The 23467-nt window shown below is 38.6% G+C and overlaps 1 protein-coding gene across 1 annotated transcript in view; it reads left to right on the top strand.

Moving 5' to 3' along the window:
• Positions 1-2156: 2156 nt before the first annotated feature.
• Positions 2157-23467, top strand: part of CIITA (class II major histocompatibility complex transactivator) — a 35663-nt gene continuing 14352 nt past the window's right edge. The window contains 10 exon segments of the mRNA XM_042798774.1: positions 2157-2302; positions 2304-2452; positions 11586-11726; positions 13434-13562; positions 13985-14044; positions 15397-15480; positions 16391-16450; positions 20730-20870; positions 21004-21060; positions 23186-23251. Coding sequence (XP_042654708.1) covers positions 2157-2302; positions 2304-2452; positions 11586-11726; positions 13434-13562; positions 13985-14044; positions 15397-15480; positions 16391-16450; positions 20730-20870; positions 21004-21060; positions 23186-23251 — 1033 coding nt within the window.

Below are 23467 nucleotides of genomic sequence, written 5' to 3'. Positions count from 1 at the left end.
TTGGCTCAGAGGTGCTTATGTTAATACATTAATGTTCTAGTAGCTAATGATATTCTCCCTTTTGATGTTGGCTTTGTAAATTTATTCTGTGTTGTGCAGGCAGTCACAGCATACAAGTTATATGTAAGTTATACTGGTTAATAATCTTTGTACTCTTAACAAGAAAAAAAAAGACTCCACTTGTAGATATACATTTTGCTGATCTGATCAAGATAATTTGCTGTGTTTCTTTTACTCTGCTCTTACTGAAAACTTTGGATTTTTTATTTTTAAAGTTAGCCAATCTGAAGGCTTCCATTCTTTATTTTACTCTGTTAAAAAATATTCTTATGACAAAGGTAAAACACTATTGATTGCATTTAGAAGGATTTGAAGTGCCCTAATTAGACATTGCCGAGTCTTGAGCTCTACAACAGCAGAGCAAGAAATGACTCAAGAAAGCCATCTTAAAAAAGACTTCTTAATAGTTTTGAGCTGAATTAAGGGCTCAGGTTGTAGTAGGTTTGGAGCTGTATTTTAATATCGTGTTTGGTGGCATGGAAGATTTGCTACTTATTTAAACCGGGGACTTGAAAACTCTTCTGTTTAAGGAATTTAACTTAGAGTTTCAGTAATTACAAATTTGAGAATGACAAGATTCACACTAACTTACTACAATGTATTCTAAATGAAAGTATGTATATATATATATATATATAAAAACACAAAACATACACACACAGAGTGTGGAAATATTCAGATATACAGTAAAGTATATAGACATCCACACTTGTGAAGGCAGCATAAATAGGTAAATATGAAGCACATAAACAGGTAAAGAGATGAACGTAAGAGGCTAGCCTATAGTTAAAATTTCTCTCTTCTTAAGTTTGGAGCAAATACTCACAATGCATCTGTAACTCTCAGTAAGTGATAATTGAGATTCAAGAAGTCTGACTTCACCCTGGCTTTCCTTCAACTTTGTGGGCAGACAGTCTGCAAACTTTGAGGAGTCTGTGCTCGAGGGGCATCCCAGCTCAGGGGAGATGCTGGTCACAGCCCACTGTGATCCAGGAGAGCTCAAAGGGTCTCACTTAGAATCACTATTCATAGGATCTGAGATAATTTACTTTCGTCAGGTACTTTTCCATTTCAGTCCAACTTGGATGACAGAATATTCTGGGATTTTCTATCAATTGTGCAAGCTCAAAACTTGTTAAATCTTGGAGTTCTGGTGTCACCCCCTTTGGGCCACAACCCAAGTACGGATATACTAGGAAATCAAGTGGGCTGTAGGAGTGCCTTAACGTTCTGGTCTATTGTCTTCCCCAATCCATTTTGATTTGGCACACAGTCAGTTTCCATGTGACAGGGGAGATCGGAATCAGGTACGTTAAAGGTGTGCCTGAACTGCTCTTGTCCACTGTCTTTCCTATTCATCTTGGTTGGCCTATGGCCCAGGGGGAAAATTGTGCTGAGTACCCAGGGGCTCAAGTGCAGGTGTTGCACCACAAGGGTCTGCCCCTTGGAACAGAAGTATGTTAACTTTGAATAAGAATATATAGAAGTCATGCCCAACTTGTTTTCTATTTATTTTTCTTCCTATTAAATTCAGATATGACAGAAACCAGAACCAGATTTGGGATCATTTTTTACCCCAGAGTTTTTACCCTGATTCTAGTCCATTTGGCTTTCATGAAAGGAGAATTTATTCACAACCTAATCTCTAATCTTAAATTGGAGTCTCCAAGTTTTAAACCTATCCCTCCTGCAGAGAATGTGTTTTGTGCTGAAGCTTTTGGTGCTGTTCTGATTCAGCAATGACATTGCCAGGCCAGGAGACAAAGATCCACCTATAGCAATCCTTCTTTAATGGGGTAAATATATTTTTTTAATATTTTTTCAGGTGACCATGTTGCTGATTGGAAAATTATGTTTTGTAAATGCTTGGAAGAATTGTACTGTTGTGTCATTTTATCGAGAAGTTACTTGTTGTTGGAAATGTTATTTAAAGGCTTAATCAAATGAGGAAATATCTCTGCTATTACAGGCCAAAGTCTCTTAACTTTTTTTTTTTTCACTTTGTCTTTTTGATACTGGGAGCATTTTTTTATTTTATTTTATTGAAACAGTTCAGATTTTGCTCAGACCTCCTTTAAACATCTTCAGATGCAGGTATGAATCCCTTTAAGGAGATCCTGCCTAGAGTAAGGAAGATTCTTTCAACTGCTACAACTTCTGATGACCACACATTGCTTAACCTCATGCTGAAAGAAGATGTGATATCCAAGGAGTACCATCAAGCCTTGCTCCATGAAAAAGACAGAGGACCTTGCAAGGAAGATATCTTTGACATTTGTGGAAAAGTGGGACCTGTACTTCAAAACTTTGGTTCCTCCTTGTTTAAACCTCTATGGCAGTAAGCCTCAAAGCATGACAGATAACGAGCCAACAGGAAGCAATTACATTTCTGGTAAATCATTTTTTTTTTCTTTTTTGCTTTGTTAAATATTTACTTTTGTTTATTGCATTTTGAGATTGCATTGTGGCATAGTGCAAAGTACATCAGTGGAGAGCAGATGGGGATGAGAAAAGAGAAGAATGTAATGCAAGAGCAGCTAAAAAAGGATCCACCCCTTCAGGGTAGCTACCATATACCCATTTTCATAGTCAGGCCATAATAAAACTGTTATTTGCCAACTTTTGCAGAACCAGAAATGCAAAGTAGATTAAAGAGACCATGATAAGGTCAGCTTTTCTCAACTGACATACCAACTGTTGATAGTCTGAGTAGCATTTGTTCATGACACATGCTGACAACTCACGTAGGGAAGACTCTTTTTCAATCATATGTGGGAGGAATGCTCTCTACTTTAAATTCCAGATGAATAGAAGCAACAAAATTGCACTGTCTACAAGAGACTGCACAGATTTAAGGAGGGAAAGTACTTAATAATTTAGGAGGCTGGATTCAAGAGTTTCGAGACTTTTAGTGGGCAACAGGAGAGCTAAAAATGCAAACGTCTTATAATTCTGAGGTAGTTAACTCACTTTTTAGTCTGTCCCACCAGAGGATTATGGTATATGTTGGAGAACAGGCATAGCTCTGGAGCAATCTGAACATTGTCCATCCTGTGTAAAACAACAGAACCCCAGCTTAAATTATACCATTCAGAATTACTTTTACAAAACCAAGCAACTGTAGAAGGAGAATAAAAGAATACTTAGTAGACAGAATATTGGGGTAGTCCTGTAAAACTGATGGAAAGACCTTGGGCTGCAATGTAGTAAGGGTTATAAATTTTTTCCTCTCCTAAAACACTGTATCATCACTTCTCAAGGCAGGGATGAAAATACCAGAGGAAATCCTGGGGAAAAAAAAAAAAAGATAGTTCATGACTGGGCAAAATACTGACCTGGAAGATTTTAGCTCTGTTATTACATTCAAATTAATGCCAAGTATTCATATTTTAAATGTAGAATATCATAGCAAGTGGCCTAGTGTCACTCATGTGCGGAGTATATATAGTCTTGTTTCTACTTTTAATTAAATCCCTCGAGTGCTTAAAAAGACATCTGCTCCTTCTCATTTTTATAATGGTAGCACCTAATATCTCCATTCAAAAATCTTGATCCTGTCAGGACTTCCTCTCTATCTCTGTCACAATGCCTGCATTTATTTGAGACATGACAGAAGGAAGCTGAAGTGCATCAGAAGAAGCCTTAGTTTTCATCCATCACCTGTTCAACCATTGTTACTGTTCTCTAGATTTTGTAGTAGAGATGGGCTTAAAAAAAGTGGTGACATTAATTCACCAGGAAATGACTCATTGTATTAGAGACTTCAGCTTCCTTTGTAGCAAATTATTTTCTGACTTTCTTTTCAAAATTTGTTAATTTTCCAGCCTTATGTTCAATCATTGTTTCACTCTGAAAAAGCCTTGAAATGAAAATTCAGATCAGGAACAGATTGATATCAGCAAGTTCCTCATTAACTACTTAATAGATTTGCAACTATTTCTTCTACCGCAAAACAGATCTTTACAATTCCTGGATAAAAACGTCCCAGCTTTCCCCCTCTTTCTAAGCGCACTATTGACATCTGTTTTGCAGTGCTTTCAGTATTAATCAGTATGTTCTGTTCCCTCCTTTTACAGTAGGGCAGCGTATCAGCAAACATTGAAGCAAAGAAGCTGATGGTCACCTGAGACCCTTAGGCAGTTCTCAGCTGTCTCACAGCCTCTTGTTTTCCAGTCTGCTTTTCCACTCTGCCTATAAGACCATCTTTATAGGCTAGTCCACTAGGTGAACCAGTGCTATGATTTGCTCCAGCAATTCCTTTCTGCTATTTCTAAGCAGCCATGGGTATTGTACAAAAAGCAGGCAACCAGTATTTGCTGCAGTTAAGAACTGGAATCACAGTGAACAACTGAACTCTTTTGTTCCCCAAACTTTCATTCTTGAAGTCTATAGGTCATCTCATGGGATTACAGCCTCAGAAGCTGTTAAAGAAATTGGCTGCAGAGCTGGTGAAGAAGCTTATAACTTGTGGGGTAGTGATGCACATTAGAATAGGGCTAACAAATAACCCTGTTAAATTTTGTAGGGATTTCTCACATGATGATTGTATTTTTGTCTCCTATCAAAACAGAACACTAAAGTACAGAATCTGTATTTGTACAGCCTTTCATTATTTTCTGCTCTGAATGCTGTTGTACTGATGTGTTGCTGCTTCTCCTAATGTGCATAGAAGAATTTCAAGAACACAGCTGCCTAGCTTCAGGTTAGAGAGCCCGAAGAGGATGGTGTTCTGCATCAGAGGTGGGCCCATATCTCTAAATACTGGGAAGAGATCAGCCACTCCCAGGAAGGAAACAGCTTTATATCTTTTCAGTGAGCATGTTCCCATGGAGCGTGGTGGGAGTGGATCTCCTCTGGAAGAGGAAAAGGCTTACAGAGGTCAGCAGCTGCTTTTCTTATGGGACCTGCTGCTTTGTGCAGAAGCCATTTGTTACTGAGCAGATGATTAAAAACTTGCCTTAATGAAGCAGCAAGTCCTGGCTGTTGTTGACTTCATCAAATCCCACTTCCTTCCTTTCCCCTTCAGACTGGTGGAACTTTTGTTATAAATTACAGACAGTGGAATAATAGTACAAAAAGTATTTGCTCACTTGAGAATATGTTCTTTTTCATATTTAATTTCTAATTTGTGTAGGTCTATGCATGATAAAAAATAGAAAAATAGGCAAATAAACTTGGAGATACCTACAGTTGCTTCTGTGTGGCTCATGATAGGAATACTCATTAATTAAGTTGTTTTTCAAAAGGTTGTTTGGCTTACACCAGGTAGGCACTGGCAGGGTAAGGGATGATTAGATGAATAAATGTTCTGTCAGATGCTGCTAGAAGCAAACCCTGAACATCCTCTGTAAGCCAGACAAGATTTACGAGCTCCTGTTTTGTAGACCATCCTACTTGTCATTTTGGGCCAATGGCAAGAGACACTTGCACAAGATACCAGCCTAATTTTGTATTGGTAGAGTCTGTGAACATGTGAAAGAAATACTTTCACTTCTGTTACACCAAATGGAACTGCAAGGTAAGAGTGTCTGCATGCTGTTTGCTTTATTCTTACTATTGGACTGTTTAACAGCATGCCTTTGGGACAGATTTGAACTGGAATGAAAAAGGAGAGGAAGAATTCTGGGGAGCACCAGAAATTGCTGCTGCTGGCTCTCATTCAGTTTCTAACTGAATAAATCAATCTGTTCCTAACTAGTGATGAATGAAAGGTCTTAGTGGTGACGAGTGACTGGTAAAGGTAACAATGCTTATACAGGGGTTGCTAGAAGGTAGATGCCTCTTCATTTTCCTCTTTGGAATTCCCCTGAGCCTTCAGCTTTTCTGCAGTGACTGGTCTGGCTCATTTCCTCATTTCTGGTGTCACTTTCTGTAACCTCTGGGCAGTGATAGCAGCTCTCCTCGGTTTTGGTACTGAATCCAGAGTGAAAGAACAGGAACTGTCCAGTTTCCTAAGGTCAGTTTTAACTCGACTCTTGAATGCATTGCTTTTACCATGGTAAATTCCTCTTATCTTACCTTTTCTAGATATTGGAAACTACAGTATGTCAGTATCCGGACTTATATTGCTTGAAATATTAGTAGGATGAAGTCTGAATGTGGGTGAAATTTTGGAGAATTTTCAGCAGTTTTGATTTGTGGCTAGCCCTTTTACTTGCTCAAAAGGTTGCGGTAGTTTGTTTCAGACTTTAAGTACGTAGATGTTTTTTGTCTAAATGTTACTCCTACAGAAAGTGAAACAGGATCATTGGGAGAGTCACAGATCTGGCAAGACAACCTAGAGCTCTTTACTTTCACATTTAGGAGGGCTGAGAGGCCATTGTGAAGAAAGTCTCTGAGTGCAAATATACTTTTTCTGCCAGAAAAGCTTATAGGCAAGTTGTCTGCTGTGCTGCTTTATTTCATTTTACTGCTGGGATGGGGGAGCTGGGCACAGCTGTGACACACCGAGGTGATACTGGATATGAGAAGGCAAATTCTACTCTCAGATCGCAACTCTGATGCCTGCAGGACAGTGCCTTACTAGTGTGCCTGAACTGAGCTGTCTCCAGTGCAAGGCTAGTAACATTTCTTCTATCTGTTGTGTTGGTCACTATACAGCTAAGTTCACTGAAAGGTAGAAGCTTCTCTTACCTGATATTTATACCTCTTCTAACTTTTGTAAACTTATCTCTAAAGGAGACAAAGAAGAATGTGGCAGGATATAGAGCAGCTCTTTTTCCAGCATCATCTCTGTTTTTCCTTTTTATATTATAAAGCCTCATAAAGATTTATAAAGAATATAAATGGAAAATAACACACCGCTCCATTGGCAAGATAAAGACTGCTGGTAAAAGTTGTATCTTTTGTTAAATCAGGTAGTACAACAGGAAAAGTTAAACTGGCTTTCAGATGTACAAGCCTTTCATAGATCTGAAATAGAAACTCAAACCTTCAAAGCTAAATATAAATTGAGCACCATTGCTTGCAGTTTATGAATAATCAGGCCATCTCTGAAAGGAAAATCTGTTTGGTACCTGTGGAGCAGAGGAGTTGTTAGTGATGGGTTTGGGGACAGAAAAGGGAAACAGGTTACTGTAGCATGGAGGAGACTTTATCCTTCCTTGCTGCTGCCTTGCCCACCTCCCAGAGAACATTGCCCAAAAACACTGCCTGCCTCAAAAAGCCAGGAAACACATCCCTGCCTTCTTGTGTGTGTATTGTGCACAATGACATAACCTTTGGGGGGTGCAGAAGAAGAGAGAAGACTTTATAAAGTTGTTTTATAAAAAAAAAAGACTTTAAAATTGTGGCTGATGATACTGAGCTTTTTGCTCAAAGTAGGAGTGTTTCACTGAACTCCTTACTTAGAGTTTGATATAACCTGTTTTTTGCCAGTTTGCTTTGCTCAGATTCATGTGTAGCACTTAATGGATCTGGGGTGTTGCAAGAAAATAACATTTCTTCAGCAATCTTTGCGTTTAATTTTTCAACCTCCTGTCTTGACAGCAGTCCCACTCTGTAAGCTAAGACTTGGATCTGTAATGTTATGTCATCTGGTTAAGAAATGTGTGATTTGTATGGCACTACAATTCTTTTCTATGAATTATCCTCAGCTTCCTAATCTGGTACAAAAATTAAACAGTGGGGGAAGTTTCCTCTGTTCCCGAAATGACTTTACTTATTTTCATTTTCTTAACCTCTGTACTCACGTGGGGGATTATTTTATTACCTGACAGTTCAGATGTCAACAGACTTTGGGGAAGGAAACCCCCTAACAAATCTCAGAAACATCCACCTTATACTTGGAGTAAATGTTACATTATTGGCTGTATAATCCTTTTCCATTTTCTGAGATACCCTCTAATTTTAGTTAGTAGCAGACCCTATTGCCTGGAGTCTTTAACATCTCAATCCTTTAAAATATAAAGCATGATTAAATAAAATTATTGGGTCAAAATGACAAATCACAACTACTGCCCTTACATTTAGAAATCTAAAATGGCTCATCTAATTCTTAAGGCTTGTCAGTGATTTAAGTGAACACCTACCCTTTCTTTAACTTGATTCTTTGTCCTGGTATGGTGATGTTCACTATTTCTTTTACTACTTTTCCAGCAATTTTTAATTCATACGGTATCAATTGGACTCTAAAAGAGCACTGAAAAAAGCATTGAGAGTCTTAGAAGTGAATCATATTGGTGTGCTGTATATGCAGAATACAGTGCTAAAACAAACGCATCCCAAGGAGGAACCTTGCTGTAGCAGGTATGAACTGAATCATTGCAGAGATAAAACAAAGGGAATACAAGTCTAGTGAATATAGCAGTGCAGCAGGAGTGTATAGGCTGCTGGAGAAAGGAGGTGTTATTTCAAGATTTGAAGAAAATAGTCTCGTTATTTCAAGATTTAAAGAAAATAAACTCGTCTTAACAAGTGTCCAGACAACAAAGGATTGAACTTCCTGAATGGCATGGCAATGCATTCGGAAGTACGTTCTGTCTTCCCCCCAGCCAGAGCCCGCAGTCTGTGCACGGAGGCCTGCTGCAAAGGAGAGCACAGGCATCCCTGGGGACTTCGGCCCTTTCTCCTGCACGTCTGCGCGAGGTCTGTCTTCCTCCTATGGGGAGCTGGCTCTAGCCCTAACACAGAAATTACTATGTTTTTCAATCCTCTGATGTGAAAATGTGCCAAATGCCCATTTTGGCAGCACTGTATGGGACCCCAAAGGGAACGTATTATCAATAAACTAATTTAAAATCATGTAAGAAACAACAGAGAAAGTGCTGAGCAGTATAGAGCTTATTCATCTTTGGACTCAGATAGAGGACTGCTGGGATGCTGTGAGAAAAAAGGGGAAGCCCTTGGAAATGAATAGCTGTTGTAAACAAGCTGGATAACATCTAGTTTCATTTTGTGTCCTTCAGTTACAACAAGCAGCAAATACTCACTGTCCCTGAGGTGTAATTCTGCTTGTCTCTGGCTCTCTCAGTGTAGAAATGTTCATCTTTCAAAACTTCACTTTTTTTTTTTTTCCTGTAGCTGTGGACAGAAAGCTTGCCATGATGGCACCAGGATTTTAATGCAGCAAAGCACAGCTGCTATTAAGAATTTGTTGGTTCAGCTACAGAAAGAAATCACAGCATCCCAAGACCTGTGTAGTCAGTAGAAAGGCTGGTGAAACAAAAAAGACAAGTAATCAAGTTTTTCATTCTTGAAAGAGTGTCAGTCTTCATTCTTCCCAAAGTAGAAGGCTATGTTTCTCTCAGTCCTGTGCACCTGGGTTATGGCACCTTTTACGCTGTAATTTTCAGCGCTCTAGCCAGACTTGGCACTGGCAAGACTTCCTCTTGGTTGCTTCCTGACTTCTTGACCATTGTAGCTGAAAACATTTTACATTACTTCTGTATTTATTCACAATGAAATGCTATTGAAAGAATGGTTTAAAAGAACAAAAGCTCTCGTGACTATGACTTAATTAAAGCTTAGTATTTCCATGAAAATTAAGTAGGCCTATTTAGTTTCTTTCCATATGACTTGCTCTTTGTCTGCTGTAGTTGAGCAATTTACTAATCACTGAACCTGGAGGGATGCATGTGTCTGCCTTGCATTCCCTTTATGGCTTCTGCCCAATTGCTTCTCTGTCTCTAACCCCAAAATTGCATTGACATAGAGGTGCTGCTTCAACAGCGTTATTCACAAAGTCTGGCAACCTGGCATTCTGAAAGGCCCATCTCTGTTTAGATTTTATGTTAATTCAACAAATGAAGGGGCAAAACAAAATGTTGCAACAAACTGAAAATTTCATCTAGTATGTTTATAACCTCATTCTTGGTTCTCATGCAGGTTTGTCAACTTCTGCTTTCCGTTTTTATCACAGCCGGTAATAATACCAGTTTTTTGTAATCTTGGTAATGTAATGAGGCCACACAACATGAAAAAGGAGAGCTAACTGAGTGTAGGTTATTCCTACTCATAGGACCTCACTGTGTCCATCCTCTCTTCTAAGTTCTAGCTCTTGATTCTGGTGTCTTCAGCAGCAGAACGGAGAGAGGTCCATTCCCAAGCTGCTCAGAGGGACAATCCTGTAGAGAGGTGAGAGGAATGAAGATTAGTTTATAACAAAGCAGCATGTGGTAGTGTGTGCTGCGTCTGCTCTGCCTTCATCAGAGCTGAAGTGTTAGCTGTATTTCTTTTTTCATGTTGCAGGTAGACTTCATGGTGCAGCAGCTTGCTCCACATTTGCACACCTTGGGGAAGTAGACGTGTGCAACCAGGGACATCAGTGGCATTCTGCTAAAGGCAGAATATTTGAGAGCCATGTTATAGCTATCCTTCATTGTAAAATATGGTGGTTGATGGCAAACTGAAACTTTTAATGGTTGTTGTGTGTGGACACCTATTTTAACAGGATATGGTCTGGAAATTTTGCTGGTTGTTCATTTCATGCTGGCATCTCAGTATTATAACTACTATAAGTAAATAACTTGGATCAGAAGCACAGGAGCATTCATATCAGTGATTTGTAAACACTGAGGAGACAATATATGGTTTTGAAGTAGTTTGATAATGATGATGAATAACCAACAAGTAGAGTTATTCCACTACTTGTGAAATATCCAGGAGGAATGTTTGAGCTTATTCTGGTGACTGCTGCAGTAACTGGAAGGAAATAGAAGGGATTTAAAATGAGGTGGAGGAAGAGAGAAACTTTATCAAGAAATGTAGCTGCAGCAGTCTAAGCAGCTCTCATATAAACATGGGTGACTGGAGCAGGGAGCACCTTAGGTCAGACAGATTTGTCTGGAGACTCTGGCACTCTGCTTGAAAGGCTATAGCAATTGCCAACTCATGAGTAGGTGCATGCATGAGTTCTGAGAGGGAAAGAAAATTGATTTTAAAATAATTGTGATAGATTCTAAAATGTCAGTGAGTGCCCTGTTACCAGAAACTAATTCCCAAGGTGACTATGCCATTCTGTACACAGTCAACCACATGGTTGGAGAAAGAATTATATAAAATAAGTTTTCTGCCTTTCACTGTTCTTTCTTGTGCCGAGGGGATGTCTCCTAGTTGCACTTCCAGGGCTTAGCAACTGAGTGTAGCATCCCAGCCAGAAGCTGCTTTCCCTGAGAAGAAATTGTTCTGACAATAAAGAATGGGATTCTTCTTCCATCCTCTTCACTGCAGTCTTCTCATTTCCCTGATACCTGTTGGATCTGCGCTTGCATAATTTATATTCTCATAAAGAGAATATAAACAGGAATTGCAACTTACTCAGTACTTGGCACTTTTGGTCCAGGTGGTCAGACTGCAGGATCCCACTCCCCTGACTGGAGCAAAAAATAGATAGGTCTCATTGCAAACTGTATCTGGATCTTTAACTCAGGGTTATAACTCAGTGTAAGACATGGTAAACAATATCAGTTCCACAGCCTTAAGATTTCAATGTCTTGTCAACAGAAGGCCACAGTGCAGGACTTCTAGTTTTGATTGACAAAAGCTGTGGTTTTGTCATAGCTAACTGTTTTGCAATTTGATTTCAGACAGCAAGAGACAAATAATGGATTCATTTATGTCTGAAAATGGCTATCTTGATTTGCTGCACAGTGATTTTGATCCATTGCATCTGTATACTGTCCTTGATCCTAAGTCATCTGGAAATGAAGAAGGTGACTTCTCTGCAGGTTAGTAAAACACTGAAAAATGCTTGATTAATTTAGTCATTATGCTATAAGTTACTGCCATCTTCCTCCAACTACATAGCCATCTAATGGCAGTTTGTCATGGTGGCTGGCCTAAATTCAACAGACAATTAGTCTTACTATATGATAACTTTGTCCGTATCTCTATGTAAAATAGTGACTGCTTTCAGAAACTGTCATGTTTTTAAAACTGTACATATTTACAGCTTCCTGCTTAGTGAGTCTAACAAAACATACTGTACATGTCACTCATCAAGACGTGAGGCCAATGCCTTTGGTTTGGATATCATTCCTGTAAGTAGTTTATTTGAAAATGTTCCTGTCATAAGCTGATCAAGTGCAATTGTCAACACTTTTTTAGTTTCAAGCTAAAAGCTTTGCAAAACAGAAACTTTTAGATGAGTTTGTGATGAAACCAGTCTGCAAGCAAACTAGCATTTCATTTCCTTCTGAGATCCTAAGGCACTGATACAATGGACTTTCATTACCAGATGCCATTTTACAGACCAATGATTTTATGATTCTGTGATAGAGGAGAATGCAGAAGGCATAACAATTATAGTTTCTTGCACATAAATTCCTACAGGTAATCAGATTAGGAGGTTGTCCTGGCTCTCAAACTTTCTGCTCCTGAATTTGTGTGGAGGTTGTGGAACAGTCTGCTCTCCCTGATTTTGCTGGCATAAAGTATGAAAGTGTATCTGTGCTGCTGACTGTGTGGTGGAGCAATAGCAGAGCTTATTTTAAACAAATGAGCTGGATTGTAGGTTGAGAGTAGCGATGAATGAAGAACAGATGTATACCAGATATGAAGTCCTATAGCTCTGTACCTGATAGGTATAAAACATTACCAGATTGGAGGATATGATTTCGCATCATTGTTGCTTTTGTGAGTGACCAGTGTCAGCAGGTACATGGGCAAATCAGTATATAACTGAGCACCAGAATCTGGAATCATCTTTGTGATTAATTATTTCCCAGGTTGAGCTTTGCTGTCTCAATTTCTGACTGCTAATAACACCTGCAGGAGTGTTTCTTCACTCCCATGGCCTCACTTGCTCTGTGACTGAAAGTAGGATGAATTAGGGATCAAAGACTAACTCTTACTATATCAGAGATATTCCACTGATTTAAATACTTTTGAGCCTTAGTAATGTCTGAGATAATGCAGATAAATTTAACATTGTCAGGACATGGCGACAGTTATTGGAAGCTGAACATCTCTGCTGTAAAGATGTTAGCATGGTCTCTGGCGTGTTTTTGGCCTTGGCCAACTAGCAGCTTCACAGGCAATTTGTAGTGGTAGTTCAGGTATCAGCATGGACCCAACATTGTTCTGAACAGGGAATTTGGATGGTACCACCATATCCTGAAGAGTAAGAAGGTTTGATAGTATGGATGAGTCCAAGCCATGTGTGTAGGCCTTAGTGTCATAGAACGCATTCTGGAACTGTTTTATTTACTAGGAGAGATGAAGTTTCTGAGTTTAGAGAAAGAAAAGGGTTGATTTCTGGGTGGCTATAGATTACCAAGAGTTCAATTCTGTTCCTACTTAGCCAACATACAATGAAGAGCCAAGCCTTATGCTGAAGTAACAAATCTACCTTTTCTGCATGTCCTGCTATCTGTTTTTTATGATCCTTGGTTATGGTATTCATTGAGCCAATGCCCACTCTTTTTTAATTCTAGATCCTGGAATTGATGCCAGCAACTATGATCAGCTCAATAATATGGATTTCCTTTGTACGATGGAAAATGGTGAAAATGGGGATGAATTGTATCTCTGTTCCAACACAATAGAAGCGTATGCTAGAATAGGTATGAAAGCAATTTTTGTTTCTTAAATCATTATTTTTCAGTCACTTGCTATAGCTGTTTCTTACAAATTCTATTTTCAGTCTAAAGCAGTGGCATATACTCAAGTGGCCTGTCCCTCATGCATGGTAGATCTAGCCAGGGTACGTAAACCTGTGCATCATGGGGAAACAGATGAACGGTAGCTTGTGGTTGTTGGGGGAAAATCTCTCTATTAATGGCTCCTTATGCTTAATACTTCCTGTCTCAGCTTCTCCTTTCTTGTGTTCTTTATTTCCTGAACATCAATTTACAAGAAAAACTTAATTTAACTCTTCAATTTCACTTTTACAAAATTCTGTTAATGAGGGTAAGCTTACAAGAGTTTCACTGTGAAATTTATTGTGTCATTACCGTGTTCCTTTTTATTTTTTCCTTCTTGCTAGCTGAATTAGCAGAATATGTGCTCAAAGATCAGCAGGAGAAGCAGGTGGAAGACACTTTTGGTAAGATTTATGGGGCAAAGATTAATTTTCTCCATGACAGTGTTCCGGCTAACATCTGCACTGTACTTCATCCCCACAATTTGAACACTAGTAAGGTTTCTATATGTCTGTTATCACGTTCTTTCCCCCCGGGGAACTGTGTCCCAGGATTTTCTTGGCGAACTTTGATTTTCTGTATTTTTGCAGGCCTTTCTCAAAGATGGCAGTTTTATCTCTGACCAAGTTGCTGATCACAACACCATGGCCATAGTGTATGCCCAGCTTAACTGTCTAGTGCAGTATATGCCCTCAGTTAACATCAGACTTCTGAGGACAATGTGGATGATACACATATGTTCATTAAACCTGACCCACCCAGAGGACTTAGCATGAGTATAAATGCAGTTCATGCACACTTATTTCTGTCCAGGATGCACATTATTGCCTGAGAAATTGTATGAAATTTTACTTCTCTCTCTGATCAGTGCAGCAATGGTATAATACACATGTAGTAAATGATTCCTTCATTTCCTTAATTCAGTGCTTGACCAGAGATAATTGCTTGGCTTTCGGTACTAAATAGTTGTTTTGGTAATGGCACAAATGCAGCTGATTATTATTTCAGAATATATATATTAATATGTGGCTATTGGAAAACCCATAGATTCAGAAAGATTCATAGGCTATCTGTATATTGTGTTTTATTTTTGAGCAAAGTAATTTGGAAAAACATACCAAAGGTCAGTCCTTCTCTAGGACAATTCTGTCTACAGGAAGCTCACGTGACTTTTAAAATGCTTTTTACTGCTCCCTGGTGTGTTTAGAATTTGTGAGTTTTTGCACCTAATGGCAAAATTTATATTGGTTTTAGAGGAAATTAGGTACAGTATTAATACTTAAGTATTTTCCAGTAAAAGAATGGTATGGATATTTCCATAGATCTTTCAATGCAAAATATAAAATTGGTTTAGAACCCTTTACTCTGTCTCTTAAAGGATCTGATCCTTTTCGTACATAGCATAAGTAACTTTATGAGTACTGAGATCACACTGTGATACAGGCTGTGATGTTCTATCCTTTGCTCCTCATCAGAGCATTGAGAAGTATTTATGTTATATTAGCTACTGAACTTATGGCAGTAGATTAATATTTTGCAGTTCAGAAACTAACACATGGTGACAGAATCTGCATTCAGAACTCCATGGGCTTTCTAAATCATACTGATCTGGATATGCATTTCATTGGAATTTGTTTTTTCTTTGGAGTATATTTCATCTCTGCTGCCTGTTGGTGTGCTTCTCTTGCTTTTACCTCTTTCTATAATTTTTCTAGGTGAACAAAGGTTGACATTTGGCAATATTTCATGTTTTTAGCAGGGAACCTTATTTTGGATGACATAGCTGCAGAAAACACAGAGAAATATGCTGACATAAAGATGCAGAAATGTCACAAACGAAGTAAGTGAAAAACAGTGAGAGTTTGAAAGGCTGTAGTGTTTTAATTAAAGGGGGCCTACAGGAAAGACGGGGAGGTACTCTTTATCAGGGAATGTAGTGATAGAACGAGAGGTAACAGTTTTAAACTGAAAGAGGTTAGGTTTAGGTTAGATTTAGTGAGGACATTCTTTACTGTGGGGGTGGTGAGGCGCTGGCCCAGGGTGCCCAGAGCAGCTGTGGCTGCCCCCTCCCTGGAAGGGTTCAAGGCCAGGTTGGACGGGGCTGGGAGCAACCATGTCTAGTGGAAGGTGTCCCTGCCTATGGCAGGGGCAGGGGGTGGGAACAGATGATTTTTAAGGTCCCTTCCAACCCAAACAGTTCTCTGATTCTATGAATTCTAAATTTACATTATAGTACTTTTGTTTTAACACAGCCTCAGTGCATCTCTCATGTAGTTCTTCAGTGATGCAACCAGATGTGCGTCCTCTGACTTGGCTCATCCTGTGTGGACTGGAATTGAAAACAGCTCCCCCAAACACATTCTTTATAATTCGCAGAATTTGTTGTCCTGTAACATGACATTAAGCATGTTGTATTTCTTCCCTTTTTTAGCATCTGTGTGACAGTGTTAACTTTGGTTTCAGTGTATCTATAGCTTAGCAGGCATTAGCTGAATGATTCCTTTTTTAACAGCAAGAGCAATAGCAAAAATCTTTGCTGGCAAAAAAACTTCACAGTCACAGTAAAATAATATGAGGCTTTTCACATTCATGTTTTATACATTGAACCTGTACAGTTCTAAAATAACTGAATTGAAACTGGTAACACCCCCTTCTACTTTAAAAAGTTAAAAAAAGTATCCGCAGCGGAAACTTAAAACGACAAAACTGGTTCAATTTTTGTCACTTACAATCACCTTTCTTTCTTTCAGCCTTGTTAGACTCCACAGAGAGTTGTTCTGGTGCTTCAGAACCCAAATACAAGAAAATTGGTGAGTTACTGGCTGAATAGGAAAAGGTTATTGATCATATATTGTCTCATGTTCTGACGCCTCATCCTCTGTTAGGTATTGTAACTTTACCGTCTAGGAAAAGTTTCCTGTCATAGATTTGATGATATAGCATCATCATGCATTTTCATGTTTCTACTTCCAACAGTGTAGAAATCACTGTAGAATCACATTCTTATACACCTCTGACTAATTCATGATGAAACAAATCTGTGCTCTCTTATCAGTAGCTATTAAACTGTGCATCTTAGGACCATGGTAGCTTGGGAACAGTTGGGTCCTTACACTTCAAAAGCACATGTTCATGCCAGATGATAGAAAAATTACTTCCTTAGCATCAGCAGAGACATAGTTGAACTTTTCTAAATCATATTGAGAGAAGAAAGCAAAACAGTGGAGAATTGGTTCAGTGCCAATTTTTTGAATTTTTATGATGTACACCTTTTGTTTACAATTAGTAATGTGACTCAAGCCATAGTTTGGCATTTCCTGGGTTTGATCTTCTTGGTTCAAGGGGTGACACCTTCCAAAAATCCAGTGAAATATCCTAGTGAAAATAATAACTGTGAAGAGACAGCTTCTTGGCCCAGTCCATGCTATACAGTCCTTAAACCAAAGTAAGAATGGGAGAAAGGGAAATTTCTTGATGTTGCATGCTGTTAGACCATTTACAACGCAGTACCTGTGGCCAGCAGGCAGACTGTAACTTGTTCCCTAGGTGTAAAATGGTGCTAAAGTTCTTCCCCAGCTGTAGCCTAAATGCATGTCTCAGGCATAGCTGAACCAGCAGAATACTCTTCCAAAATCCATGTGAGAGCAGTCATCTTTGAATTAATACACTACACTGTGTTTTGAAGTGACACGTGCATTACTGTATCCTAGCACACTTCCCAAGCCTCCTAAGGGGAACTCTGACTGTACCAAACCCCATGGGCCATGTACAGGTCAGGGTGGGCAGCCAAAACCAGCATGTAACCTAGAGAGCCATCCAGAGTGCTTGGAACATGGGACTGCACCTCAGCAAAATTCAGGCCAGCAATTGCTAAGAAACTGGCATAAACCTGATGGAAGTCATAGAAAGCATTCACACGCACTGGGACTGTGACCCAAGCTGGTTTTCCAATGTTCATGTGGACTTCTGGGGGGTATAGAGCAGAATTATCTGTGAAAAAAATACATTTTCTGGATGTGGAAAGGTAATCAGAGTTCCTACTGAACTGGTATCTGCTGGTTGTAGTTGTTCAGACACATGTAAATTTCCTGGCAGTTAGTACCCATTAAAGGTGGGTTACCTTCTAACTGTTTAAACTCCTTTATAGATTTGGTGCTTTTTAAAGCCTATGTTTATGCCACACTAACTGAGAGTTTTCGATAAGGAGATGGCACATCAGTTTCTGATTTAAAACTAAAACAAAACCAAAACAGTAAAAATTGCTCACCCTACAGGACTTGCATTCCAGTCTATAGTATCATCACAGAGCTAACAGATGATTTGTAAAGCTGCACCCATCGTTTTCTGGAAAGTGCTCAGATTATTATCACTCTGTGCCTTACTTCACCCAATGAAGGTGTTGAGGGAAGAAATATATACATAAGGCAGTGTAAGTACTGAGTACAGAAATCTAATTGACAGAAAGATGAGCTACGTGACAAAATCAGGAATTTATTTAACCTGACATGAGTGTCACAGTATGATCCTGCAAAGGCAAATACATTACCTCTTCAGAAGTGTAAGACTACCTACAATAATGAGGATATAATGTGTGCTGAAGTTCAGAGTGGTAAGCCAAGGATGAGATTCTTTCAAATGAATAGAATTAAATTAAACTTTAGATCTGCCCAACTGTTTGTGGCTAGCTATAGCAGTACCTGATCTTCTTTGGCTGTAGCGACACAACAATCCTTGGACAGGAAATTAACAGGAAATGAGGAATTTCACATGCTGATTTACACACCAGCTGAAAAACACTCTTTAAAGTCTATTTTTATACCACAGTAAAAATGAAAGATTCCTATAACAAAATAATACATCAGTTCCTGATAAACAATGTAAACACATCCCACCCTAAAGAGCTTGAATTCCAAATGAGAGTGTACACTACAGTGGCACAAAACCCACACAGGTTTGTAGCTCCTGATGAAACATTAGACCACAAAAAGTGATGAAATAGAGACTTAATTGTTGCTGCTAGACAGAAAGAGGAAACAAAAGCAAAACCAATTCTGAGAATAAGGGTGTGGTAAAACCAAGGAAACTAGCAGACTAGATCAAAATAAGCAAGTATATCTTACTTGATTGGTAAGAAACTTTCAGTAAGCAGATAATATCATACATGAGTCTCCCTTGCCATTTGTCCTCTTCTTGAAAAAAACAAGTGCTGGAGGCAAGTTGCATCTTTGAAAACTCAGGTGTTTGTGACTGTGCTTTGGGAAACCCTCTTAACACAGACTAGTTATCCCTACAAGCACTGTAGGATCTAAGTAGAGTCAAGGTCCCCAGTTTATTGTACTTGGGCCTGCCTAATCTTGTTCAAAATTAAGGTAACAAACCATGCTTGGGAAACAGTACAGCCAAGATAGACATTGTTATGTCTTCCCTGTCAATCATCCATCTGTAAAATCATTTACATACAAACACATCTGAAGGTTTCTAGAAAGAAGACTGGCCAGGAAAGATGAAGAGAAAGAAAATGAAAAGGATGAACTACAGAAAAAAGAAGTGATCTACTGCAGAATTTCATAAGTACATTTTGGATTTTGAGTCCTGAGTAAATGTCAGAAAGCCATTATGAATTATTCTTCCTTTTGGAAAATCTAAATGCAACTGATCAGAATCAAGTGGTTTATGATATATATAGAGACCTCTTCTTTGGCCCCTTAACTTCTAGCAATTAAATAACTTTCTCCTTTTTTTTTGCTTTTTTTTCAAGCGAAAGTCCCTACAATGTTTGCAGGGAATGGCAGTTCTCTAGTTATGCCTCTCAACAGCCATCCAGCTAGCTCCACCTCACTAACCTGCCCATGTCCTTTTCTGTTCCTGCTACCAATGTGTTGGAAAGTTTTGTAATTAGTGGTATATACAGTACAGCTACAGGTGTGCACCCGTACACAGGTTGATTTATACAAAGGGAAAACTCTCTTATAAATCTGGTCATTGACCATGAGAAATGCTAGGCAAAACATGTATGGCAGCTGTTTCAATCAAGCACAAAAGTGTGGCACTCACTAAAAGAATGAAAAATATTCAATGGAAATTAAAAATGCATTGCCTCTAATGAAATAGAATGAACATTATAAAGGAGCTATTTCCCCCCACCCTCTGGGTGCAGTCTGACAGCCAGTTCCCCACTCCCCACACAGACCCCTTGTTCACATCATGACGTACCAGTTTCTCCAGGAGGAGGCTGTGGGAAACAGTATCAAAAGCCATGGAGAAACCTAGGTAAACAATGTCTGTCCACTGCTCACCCCACATCAACTATTTGCAATAATAGAGTAAAACCTAAGTTGGAATTCTGTTGACAAAAACTGAGTACCGATCCAAGTGGTGGGCTGTATAACCACCTTGCCTTCATCATGCTGTGTAGCAAGCAGAAGGTGCTCATGGTACACTGGAAAGTGCTAATGGTAAAGACACAATTCAGCACCTTTCTGTGTTAAATCTATGCTGGAAAGGAAGCAAGAAGCAGTGAATAAGTTAAAAAGCTTGAAGTATCTGATGCTAGCTGAAACATCACAAAGTAACAGAAGAAATTCTGTCACACCTACAGAAGCTGAGAGCTATGGCTGATTGAATTGCAAGCTCTGCATCATGAAAAAACTTCTGAGTGTGGGTTTGGAGGGAGGATGCTTGCTAGCTGCTTGTACAAGCTGCATGATGTGCAATTGTTTGGGAAAGACGTAGTGCAAAGGATGGTAAAATTAATTCAAATCTCTTCTTCAAATTTCTGACTTTGCCTTAAGCTCTTTTCCTTATGTTAATAGAATTTCTCTTTAGACTGTTGAAAACCAGTGGTCACTAAAAGCTGGATAATCCCTTGTATTTCACATTACTTGTAACTTTTAAGAGTTTTTGTGTAATGGATTCTATGGGCCTTCTGTGATCCTATGAATTCTGGTTCATAAACTCTTCACTGGGAATATTCGCTCAGAAGCTGCCAGAAAGGATAAGTAGCTTTTAGAAAGCTTTTTATTTCTTAAAAACCTTTAGAAACCAGGAGCCTTTAAAAACAGAAGAGTAATTGTTCTCCACTCATTTCAGAATCTTCAGCACCTTTGATTCCTGAGTGTCTACCTGTCAGCATGAAAGGAAACCAAGAGAATACAGGCTTTGCAGATCCTCCTCAGCAGATACTCAACTTTGTTCTTGGAAATGGCACATCTGATGTTATAATATATCCAGGTATGGTCAATAACCTTTTAACCACATAAATAGTCAGAAAGTACTGAAAACCTTGTCAACAAGGTACTAAGTTCCTTCATTTCAGATACTGATAGCTATGTTAGGCTGAAAACTATCATTTGTTTCTTGCCAGTGCTGACTTCTTCCACGGAAACATTGATATCCCCAAGCTTTCCAGTTAATTTCTGTGGTAAGTAAAGAACAAATTTTATATATACAGTACCTTGAATTGGGGAAGGGAGCATATTGCTTCTATTCAAAGCCAGTTCTCCTCTCTAGGCTTTACTCGTACTGACCTTATTGAGGAAAATAAAAATTAATGGCATTTTCTTCTTTGTATTGATCACTGGCTGCTTAATCTAGACCAAAATGCAGAGCAGATCAGGGGTTGTAGAGCTACAGGTTTAGCTATATATTAGCAGCCAATCTACTGTGTTTGCTACGAAGGCCAGTTTCTGGAAGAAGTCGTCTTGTCTAGTTAATACAAAAGCCCAGTGTGCTTGAGCACCATCAGAAGTGGGAGTTGTGCTGGAACTGGCATGGCATGAACATCTTAAATGCTCAGTGCTGGAACCCAGACTGCAGTCAGCTCACATGAAAGTCCTAAAACCAAAACGATATTGACTCATTTAAGCAAACGATACAGAAGTCTAATATACAGAAAGGTTTATAAAGAGTCAGGGTATAACAGTCAGGGTATAACAGTCCCACCTGTGGTAGAAAACTTTCCTCAGACACTTTTCTTCCAGCCCTCAGAGAGCTTTTAGAACAGGGAGCTTGATTTCAGTGGTTATTTAGTTTCTGATCTCTGAATACCCTGACGATTACAGCTGCTTGCAGTTTAATACAAGTGGTTTGTTGCCCTCTGGTGGCTAACACCACCCAAAATAGCAAATTTTTAAAGTGGGGATTAATAGGCAAATACCCCTAGGTTTGGGGAAGTATTTGTAAATTATATATCTTGTTTATGTGAGTACAAGATACTAATAATTCCAATTGATTTACAGCCACACAACATATCTGATATGTCACAAACTTCAGAATTCCAAATGCAGCAGAAAAATTAGCACATAAGCTACCAAGCCAGTCTCTTTCTTTTGTAAAAATTATTAACATCTGATTGATTTGACCAATGCTGCTTCCCATCTAAACGTCTCACTACAGCTTTTCTTGGTTTTCCATTCTGTTGCTTTTATTACTAAACCAAAACCACATACTTGTCTGAAAACAGACATGTTCCCTCTTTATTTTAGTATCTTAAATCATTTTTTCTTCTACAAGGATGAGAACTATCTCTATATCAAAAGTATTCAAAGGTATTCTTTCGTTGGAAAAAGGACTTTCTTGATAGAAGTCTGTGAGTGCTTCCCTGTTAGAAGCAACTCTGAAATGTAACCATTCCATCTGTTACTGTCATACAGGGTAGGAATTGATTTCCACATCTCTGAAACTTTTAAGATTTGTATTTTTTTTTAAACCACATTCTACATCAAGATGAAACAAATACTGTGGTAATAAATACAATTGTACAAATCTAGGGAGCTTAACCTGTTTTGGTTTGGGGTTTTTTTCCACATCTCTGCCGAGTGTGGTTACCACAAGACTAATGATGAGGATGTGTTTCTTACAGTCTCTGTCAGTTTAAATTCTGTCCTGCATCTGCAAACCTTTTCCTACCAAAAGTTTTGTCAAAACTGATACTTTGTCATTACCAGTCTGTAGAAATTATGCTTTCTCTGAAAAATTCCCAATTTCTTTGTGTATGGCAGACACTGCTCATCTGACCAAGTGCAGAAGTCTGCAGTAGTTTGAAAACAAACAGACAAAAAGAAAGGAAATTGAACAATGACAATACTTTGTCAGGAAAAGTAATGAGTAAATTCTGTTACCAACAGTCACTTCTCTGACTTTCATCCCTAATGCTTGGTTACAAGATGTAGAATAACAAAAGGAAGCTACTGCTTTTGATGACATAAAGAAGTCCTATGTGTGAATGTGAATTTATGCAAAACACTGACATTTGAAAAGAACAGTAGATGTCACCTTGTTATGATAGGTCTTCTGCTTGATACAGCTGTCAGAACAGCTGTCATCTTGTTTGTGTCATACTGCCTGCAGCAGTTCATGTCACATGAATTGTACTTGTATGAGGAATTTTTTTCCTTTCCCTTGTAAAGTAAAATATCTCTTTTTCTGGATGATACATACTATATGTTGCAATGAACCTGAAAATTTGCATTACTCTTATTGTTAAAATTAGGAAAGCTGCATCAATTACTATCTAGGTGTTTTCTTCAAGTATATTGTTTCTCCAGGTTTAGAAATGTTGAAAGAAGTCCGAGTTCCCATATTTCCTTCTGAAGAACCTTTCAAAAGACCAAGTGAGTTTAGATCTCTTGAACTTAAAACTTCCAGTATTTTTTCACTAATTTTTCTGTGTTTCTTTCCATACAGAAAAGCTACTTGTAGGAATTGTAATTCAACAATTTGTGAAGCTGTTGCGAGTGTCTGAGCACAATTCCTGGTTTTGAGATGTTAGACTTGTCTACCTTTAAATATCTAGCTGTAGTACCTACTTAGAATATTAGTGAACTTAG

The sequence above is a fragment of the Tyto alba genome, unplaced genomic scaffold (assembly GCF_018691265.1).
Source record: "Tyto alba isolate M040663 unplaced genomic scaffold, T.alba_DEE_v4.0 Super-Scaffold_28, whole genome shotgun sequence".
Taxonomy (NCBI): domain Eukaryota; kingdom Metazoa; phylum Chordata; class Aves; order Strigiformes; family Tytonidae; genus Tyto; species Tyto alba.
Note: the sequence above shows the minus strand (reverse complement) of the source record. Positions and strands in the feature narration are given on the sequence as shown.